This window comes from Centruroides sculpturatus, unplaced genomic scaffold (genome assembly GCF_000671375.1).
Source record: "Centruroides sculpturatus isolate CEXI.00-Female unplaced genomic scaffold, Cexi_2.0 scaffold51, whole genome shotgun sequence".
In the NCBI taxonomy this organism is placed as follows: Eukaryota; Metazoa; Arthropoda; class Arachnida; order Scorpiones; family Buthidae; genus Centruroides; species Centruroides sculpturatus.
The window spans coordinates 902,126-911,171 of NW_019384329.1; the positions used below are offsets into that span (position 1 = coordinate 902,126).

General features: G+C 35.5%; 1 protein-coding gene across 1 annotated transcript in view; it reads right to left on the reverse strand.

Annotated features, from left to right (window-relative positions):
- LOC111629252 (E3 ubiquitin-protein ligase DTX4-like) overlaps window positions 1-6,839 on the reverse strand; it is a 23,972-nt gene extending 17,133 nt beyond the window's left edge. Inside the window, exon 1 of the mRNA XM_023373137.1 lies at window positions 6,551-6,839. Within this exon, the coding sequence (XP_023228905.1) occupies window positions 6,551-6,758 (208 nt within the window). The 5' untranslated portion in view covers window positions 6,759-6,839. The remainder of the gene's footprint in view (window positions 1-6,550) is intronic.
- Between the last annotated feature and the right edge of the window lie 2,207 nt (window positions 6,840-9,046).

Genomic DNA, 9,046 nt, shown 5'->3' on the forward strand with positions numbered 1-9,046 from the left:
AAACGTGGCGCATTGGACGATTACAAGTGGCGCTTCAGTTAGTTCTGAGCAAAATTGCCAGATTTGGCTTTTTTGCGATTAAGAATATTATATAGAAAAATAAATTTTTTATAGTCTGTCTTGGCAAGTTCATTTGTTGCACAATTCGTTACGGTCTATTTTGCAGATAAAATGAGTATTCTCCACATAGTAAATTACAATGTATGCATGTATTTTGAGTCTTGCCATCTTTATTTCCGATCAGTTTATAGGCGTGTAAATGGCCGAAAACATTTATTGTGATTAAAGTTATTCCAAGCTGATCTCGTTCTCAGTGCCAATAATTGTGGTGCAGAGTAATCTTCACCAAACGAGACTCTGGCAGCAATAACACCTTCATGAAACAATCACCCTCTCGTATAGGAGATCATTGTTGACTATTGTAAATTGGTGCTTCAATAAACTGTCATAAATTAATTAATTCAACTGCATGATTAAGTTATTCCCTTTTCTTTCCTAAGCGAAGCAGATTTATTCTTATCTCTATCAACCCCGAATATTGAACGTAAGACTGTATAAAAAGTGTTCGAGTTATATGGCGCATTCGAACTCGTCTGCCAAAAAATTGGCGCATGGTATGCAAAAGGTTGGCGTACAGAATACAGGAAATATTGATCAGATGCCAGCTACAATCTCTATCCCTGAACTTATTACACTATTTTTAGTAACTAACATTTTAACATAAGTTATTATATATCGCGACAATTCTTCCTTACTTAAATTACTACTTTACTAATAGAAAATACAAATTATATCTTACGGCTAAATCTATGGCTAATTATCGTTATCTTCGATTTTCGTCCGTTTCGTCTCCACGCGGTCTCAAAGAAAAAACTCCGAGAGTCTCTACGATGTGCCGGATATCCGTATCCGTATCCGCGGATATCCGAGGGAAAAAAAAGATCCGTATCCGTTACTTTTTAGCAGATCTTTAACGGATCTTTTCCATATTACACTACTAAAGTTTTTTGTCGACATTGTTTTTATTTTAGTTTAACGCAACACTCTCCAAAAACACAAACGTAATCTACACTATCTCGTATCACACTAGCCACAAACCAGTGTTTCCCAACGTGAGGCCCACGCCCCACAGGGGGCAATTGGATTGCTAAGGAGGGCAATTCGAAAAGGGACTTGTCCAGAGTTTAAGTTAACCGTATAGCCGCTGTATATGTTAGGGAGACATAAGAATTTTAGAAAGGCTTAGGTGGGACATAGCGCAAAAAAGGTTGGGAAACACNTTTTTTAATCATTAACTTACCTTACTCACTAACTAAACTAACCTACCATAACATAACCAGATGATTAAAGCTAACAATCCTAATCTAATTTAACCTAGCCAGAAACCAAGTTAAGAGTCCCTAATCTAACTCACAACTAGGACTAACTTAAACTAACCAATTTAGACTAAAAAGAAAATGGAAAAAAAGATTTAAAATACAAAGTTGAAAGGCAACTGTATACTGACAGTTGAAACAAAGCAAGGGAAAGCTAATTGCCATCTGTGCCCCCTGGAGTGAGTGTTCTCAAGAGCTCCACTAAGGGATATGAATGCAAGTAAATGATGGAAGTACCCTTCAAGAATAGCAGCTCTCATTAAACTATCCCTAATGTGATTGTACCTATTGCAACAAAAAACTAAGTAAAGTGGTATTTGGTCCTCCTGAATACCACAATTGCATTGTGGATTGTCCCCGAGGTTAATCCATGCAAGTATTGCTTAAAGTTACTGTGTCCTGTAAGTAGCTGGGTGAGAGTAAGGTAAGGTAAAAATGGCAAAGGATCGCAGTAGTATCAACCTCAGAGATGAAAGTGTATGTGAGCCTTCCAGTGGTGTCATGGTCCCAGCTGTCTTGTCAAAGAATGAAGATTTGCTTCTTGACGTGATTGGTGATGTATGAGGTAGGAATGTAACTGAAAGTACTAGTGACTGAAGATTTTCAGCTTGTTTGGCAAGATGGTCAGCGGTCTTGTTGCCGAGAACCCTTGCATGACCAAGGACCCATTGGAAATCTATTCTATTCTGGCCGAACCCATAATGGATATGTTATAAAGGTTTCTTAATAATCATAGTACAGAAAAGAACCACAAAGTAAATTTGAGCAACTTTTAATAAGTGGAACATCCATAAAAAATTCCTGAGAGATGCCATCTTTTTGCCACTTAAAAAGACTGCCAAATGACTGGAACAAAGAAGGTGGCAGTGGCATTTCATAAATGCATTGTATAATGCTTAAATTATGTAAATAAGATAATGAATTGTGAATCAGCAAAATGCATCCCAATCAAATCTCAAAATTCTTGACAAATGATAGAACAACCTCTATTGGAAAGATCTGGAGTTTATAAAATCACTGTTAATTACATAGGAACCACAATCAGAATGCAACCACCTGCATAGTTGAACATTACGACATTACAGTTAAGTGAGAAGGTTGAGTGTAGCTTGAACCTGTTAAATTGGGAATTTTTCAGCATTACTTAATCATTTTTCTTACAATAGCCCACTTCCTCTTTAAATCTTTATGTAAAAACTTCCTCAAAAATACAAATTATGTGTAATATTACTGGAAGTACAGTACATTACACCAGATTACAGGAAGTATAGTTGTTTGACTGTACTTCCTGAGTTGTTTGAGTAGTTCATATGAGTGATGTAAGTAGATTCGTCTTTGCAGACAGTGAATGGTTAAAGTTATTTAATACAGTAGAGATAACAGAGATATGAAAATGATAGATATCTATATATTTTTATGTATGGCTGATGAGGGTTTTGTATACTAAAATGCATACCAGTAACAAAGTTGCATTCTGATGATAGAAGTGTCATTTTGATGTTACCAGTAGCAGTGTGATAAGTCTCTGTTATCTCTACTATATTATTTGATATATTAGTTTCAACAATTTTCAAGACAAAAAGCTCTTTTATAATCATGTATAAAATTTTGTAATTTAATACAATGATTTTAACCATCAAGAAAATAAAACAGCATAATAAGCCTTTCAGTGTTTGGTGTCGTTAAAGAGCATAAACAGTATATAAACAGTAATGTTTTATTAAAAATCAAACATATTTGGTCTACTTCATTGGGCTACCAAATATTTAGAAATAAAACATTAAATCTTTGAAATAAAATATAAACAGTTGAAAAAAATCAAATACTTAAACATTGAAAAATAACATTGATTATAACAAGATTTGTATAAATGAATATCGCTTGCAGTTTTATAATAATAAAGAAATGAAATAAATAAATAAAAAAATAACACATAAAAGTGTATCAAAATTGTATTAATGTGCATGTCATTGACTTGTTAATTAATACATATTTCCATGCATTAGCACCTCACTTCAAACACAAACTTTGAGAGAAATTTGATCCAGAGTTCAAACGATGCGCGCTATATAAATACCATCTGTTGTTATCTGAGTCATCTCTTGCTCTCTCTCCACGAAAGCACCTTTTGCATTACATGTGTGTCTTTTCAGTGCTTTTTGACAAGACTATGTCTTGTTTATAAAATCGTACTGCCCGATATTCTTACCAGCATAGAGATATGAAGGAGTACATGTCGAGAGTTGATATTTGGCACAGAGTATTAGGTACCCAAATCACTTGCGCATAAAAAAATCCAGACTCATAGGTAGTCAGGGGACAGAGAATCGAGTCAAAATAAAATACAAAATGGCGACCCTCTTCTACAAACAGGCAAAACAACAACCTCACCCCACTGAAGTCAGGTAGGGAAGAGTACCACCCATAGTCATTCTAAGAAGTGAACTCTGACCTTAGGACTGAACACGTAGTTTCTTCTATGTTAAATAAAATTTGTAATCTAATTTTGTAAATTTGGGAGTGCTTCATATATGACGTTAAAACAGTTTTATGTCGTTACAAGTGGGTTTTTTTTAACATTATCTAGTATAGTAAAATCATAGGACCAATAAAAATTTGACGTTATATTAGGGTTGTCGTTACATTCAATGACATTATAATCGGGTTAAACTGTATACAGTCGACCCCCCTATAATTACGATTCCTATAAAACTACAAAAAAATATACGTATTTTGGAAATGTTGGTAGAATCGATTAATTTTATGGAAGAAAACCTTTCAATCAGCCGTAGTCCGTAAACTTGACACGTGTCGGGCTGTGATTGGAACGACTTGTAAGAAATCGGATTTCTAATAAATTGGAACGTATCTATATCTTATAGGGGGGTCGACTGTATTGTTTGTGCAAAATAAATAAATAATTTCAAACAATACAATAGCCATGATTATTTTTTTCAAAAACGGGAACTTTTCATTACGCATCAACAAAAATTCTACCTGGGCCAGCATGCAACGGAGAGAAATTTTGAAATTAGATAGGTTAATTTCATCGGAGATGCATCGTGGACGTGACCGGCGAAGTATGAACGATTGCGCCCAAAAGCAGCAATATCAAAGAAGATAAGAGAATGAGAACGAGATCTGCCTTGAGCATCAAAGTGATTCCATCTCCGAGATGTAGTCTTGTCCCAAATACAGTTTTGCCGTTTTACTTGTCTCATTTTATCTTTAGTGTATTTTGTTAAATGTATAGTTCCTACCCATTAACTATAGCATCCAAGAAAAGTTGGAAGCAACAAAGTCTAAAAGGAAGATTACTATATCAATGATTGAGATGAAAAAGGAAGTTATTGTGAAAACAGTACAGGTGTGGCAGAACTGTTTATGTCACTGAAGTCAACATTGGATACCAGAGGTGAGCAAAATCCCCCAAGATCATCTGTAAAGTCTCTAGTGGCTACAAGTGAGAAAAAGGATTGCGAGTGTTATCACCCAATTGAACTCCAATTGACCAATAGCACTCACAATCGCACTAAGTATGAACATAGAGTTATGCACAAGGTTTAAATATTTGAAAAAATTGAGTAAAGCATACTGATTATGTGTTTAACTTAAATTTTCTAATTTTTTTTAATAAAAATTATGTAAATTTGTGTGCAGGCTGCACAAAATGACTCATGAGCTGTAGTTTGCCCACCTCTGACCTGGTGTACACTATTCTTAAGAACAAGGAAGCAATAAAAGCAGCAAATGTGACTAAAGGTGAGACAATGTTGACCTCTAGAAGATGGGTATTCATTAGAACCTGGAAATAGATTAATTCACTTTCTATTATTTCTAATAGGGAATATTTATTTGTACTTCAAACAATTCACAGTTCGAACAGCCTTCTGAAACAAATGAAATACTGTGAGGCACCACAGTATTTCTATGCATTGGCAAGAGATTCAGAATATTTCCATGCATTACCAAAGATTACCGGAAACATCAATTCACCAAACTGCGGGTACATTGTCAAAAACATGAAAAAATTTAAGCAAATTAGTGGGCTAATGTTTAAACACAAAAGACTCAGTGCCCACAGGATGGAAAGAATATAAAGAAAAAATTCTAGCCGTTAAGCAGCGAATTCTAGATATAATACCACACTAAGTCATTCATTATATCGAGAGTTTACCATATACGTAAACAGCAAGGACACTACATCAAGAACATCAACCGGACGAGAAACACAATTAAACCACGGGCCACAAAGAATAGAAAGAAAAAACCAAGCAGTCATACGGCGAGTTCCCAATATAGCGAATAACTTAGCTCCGTTCACCATATTAAGAACTCACCATATAACGGCTGTTTTTTTCTTCTTGTTCTTTGTCTGGTGGGCACTCCCAGAGTATTTAATTCATTTTTCATCCAGTCGACATCTACGGTAAACACAGTAGACCTCGAAGTAGCACACTAGCTATTTATATACACGACAAACTCGCGATACGGCGAATGATTCAGTTCAATTCGCCGAATAAAGAGTTCACCACACACGCAAACGGCAAGGACACTACACCATACTTACCGCAAACGTCACCGGGCGAAAAATGCAATTAAACAATCCGAAAAGTGCCGACGAGCCGGAAAGAACAAAAACAAACTCGTTATGCAGCTAGTTCTCTAAATACAGCTGCGTCGAGAACCCGCCGCTCAACGCTCGGGTTTTGCTCGTCGTCAGGGCTGTGGAGTCGGAGTCGTCAAAAAATCCACCGACTCCGACTCCCTTTTTACTTACCAACTTGTTATGTATATGAGTTGGAGTCGGTAGATTTTTACGTGACTCCACAGCCCTGCTCGTCGTTCTTTCCGTCCCACGGGCACTTTCAGAATATTCCATTCCATTCTTTCATCCGGTCGACACTTACGGTAAGTACGACGAACCCGGACGTAGCACCGTCGGCAGTTACGTGTACGGCAAAAGATCGGGTTTGCCGTACGCGCAGCGGCAAGGTCGCAACATCAAGGTCCACCGTATTTACCGTAAACGTCGACCGGACCAAAACCACAATTAAATAGTTTATTTTTATGCATGACGGATTACACTCCTCACAACTGCGTTATTGTGTCTTTTAATACGACATTTCATCGTTTATAAACTTTAAATTAACGAATATTTCACTCTTACTTACCGGTGACTTCGGAAACTTGTTGAAATTCCCTTAAATTGACGTTGTAAGACTTCAGACGAGATTCGACGTCACCCAAACAGACTAAATTCAGCCCCCTTTCGTGTGCACGTTCTAATAAATGGCAAACTTCTGGCGAATAAGAGGTCCATTTACATCGGTCATTCATCCATTCCCAAACTACGGACTTTAATTCGGTTTCGTTTGTCATTTTCTACGAGATTGTCAAACCAGACGATAATGTAACGGCAGCCATTTTGTTTTTTATCTGTTGTTTTGGGAAATACCCTGACGTCATCGAATTGTTTTTATTATTTTCTTTTTTTCATACAGTAATTCAACTTTTGAACGGTCGAATATTAATTTATGTTAAATTTTTTTTTTAATATTTTTTATTGTGTAAATTATTATTATTTTTTTAATGTTCGTCGGAATTTTGAAGAATTTCTAATGGAGCGCCACTAATAAGTGGTGGCTGTTAAGTAAATTATTTTTGATTTCGTCATCATCCTGTTATAAAACATTGCAGAAAGCATTGTAATCGATTGAAATTTTTACTTTCTTGTGACATTCCAGATTTTTATAATATAATATTGTAATCGTGTCACATTTGACCTTCCGGGTTTTTAGAATCGTGATGTTTTGACACCTCTGAATCCAAAAAATCCAATAAACTGTTACCCGAAACGCGTGTGTGTGTTGGCTTCTATTTCGTTTAATATCTCAGGATGGGATAAAGATTAAGTAATGAAATTTGGCACCGTAACGATTTTACTCGTCTCTAATACCCTCAAAATTAAATTTTTTTCCATTTCATAATCATTATTAATACAAAAAGGATCTTTATAACAAAATCTCTTAACAGATGGCGTTACACGCAATTTTATTTATTATTATTAATATAAAAAAATGATATTTTTAATTAAAAGCGCATAACAGCCGGGAAAGTTACGCAACTCGTTGCCGGATTTTTTAATTCTTTATTTTAAATATGGAGCTGTTAAGACATTTGTATATTAATTATCTGTATGTCGTGTTTTATATACAGTAATGATATATATTATTAAATTAATATTATTTTTTTACTTTTAGCTCCATGGACACTAATACAGTGTTTTTTTCTATATATACCCATTGTGCGTTCAGCACTAAGCGGATTTGTGCCTGACCAATGGATTGACTAGATGGAATTTTCTGGGTCTTCGTAGAAAATCCTCCTCTGAGACAACTCCCTTTGATAGATCGATCTTATTCTATCAATTCAATCAATTCATCAATCCTTCATTTGAGTTTAGTTTTAATCAACGATAAACCTTCCATTTTGTACATACGACTTTGGATACGCCATCACATCCAGGTTTCTTGCATCACCCCGACTTTTCTGTGAGTTGTAATCAGTGGCTCAGTTCCTCTCCCTTGGTGTCTTTCCATGGCATTGGAGCAGTTGGACCCTTTTCCCGCCTTCGTTTCAACCTGTCTTTCAATTAAGAACGAACCTTTTCTTTCGTGTCCTTTTTATTTTCATGCAGAAGCAGAAGAAAATTGACTCTTGTCGTGTATGATGTTTAATTAATTTCTAATGCTGTGCAATCTCTTCTGTACGGCAACTTCATATTCAGAAAGATGGAAAACTATCCTTAGGTTACCATTTTTTGAATCATATATTGATGAACTCTTTCTTGGCACGGTATCGCATCAAGTCCATTCCACTTGTAATACATTCCAACACCGGGCATCAATGCCAATCCTTTTCTTCTTCCACTATCCATCTTACAAAACTCTACTGTATATCGTATGTACTGTACTGTAAATCCACAGAACGTCCAATAAACGACCTCGACTATGAAATACAATACAATTATGTACTGTACGTCCAGTGTAAGTTTCAAGAGGAATACGACATTCTGGATAAATTGTGTATGTTTTCCTTTTATTTCTGGGAACTAGAAGCCTTTTTTTTTACTCGTGACTATCATGGACCAAGTGAGGAATGGGATACGACTGTGTGAAGTGCGCGAATACCGTGGACAAAGAAAGTCAACTTTTATAATATAAGAGTCTTTAATTGGCGTACAGAATACAGGAAATATTGATCAGATGCCAGCTACAATCTCTATCCCTGAACTTATTACACTATTTTAGTAACTAACATTTAACATAAGTTATATATCGTGACAATTCTTCCTTACTTAAATTACTAGTCTACCAATAGAAAGTACAAATTATATCTTATGGCTAAAACTATGGCTAATTATTATCTACTAAAGGTGAAATATAGATTTAAGGCAAGAAAGAAATGAAAAATAAAAATGAGATAAAAGTCGGGTACCCAATGATTTTCACAGTGATATTTGTAAGTGGGATGAGCTTCTCGATTCACAGCGAATATAAATTACTTTCCTAAGGAATTTTATTTTGCTATACACCCTGGAATGAACGAAAACACCCTTCACAGTTTTTGCTATCCTCGATTTCCTTTTCCCCTCAAAAAAGTCTGTT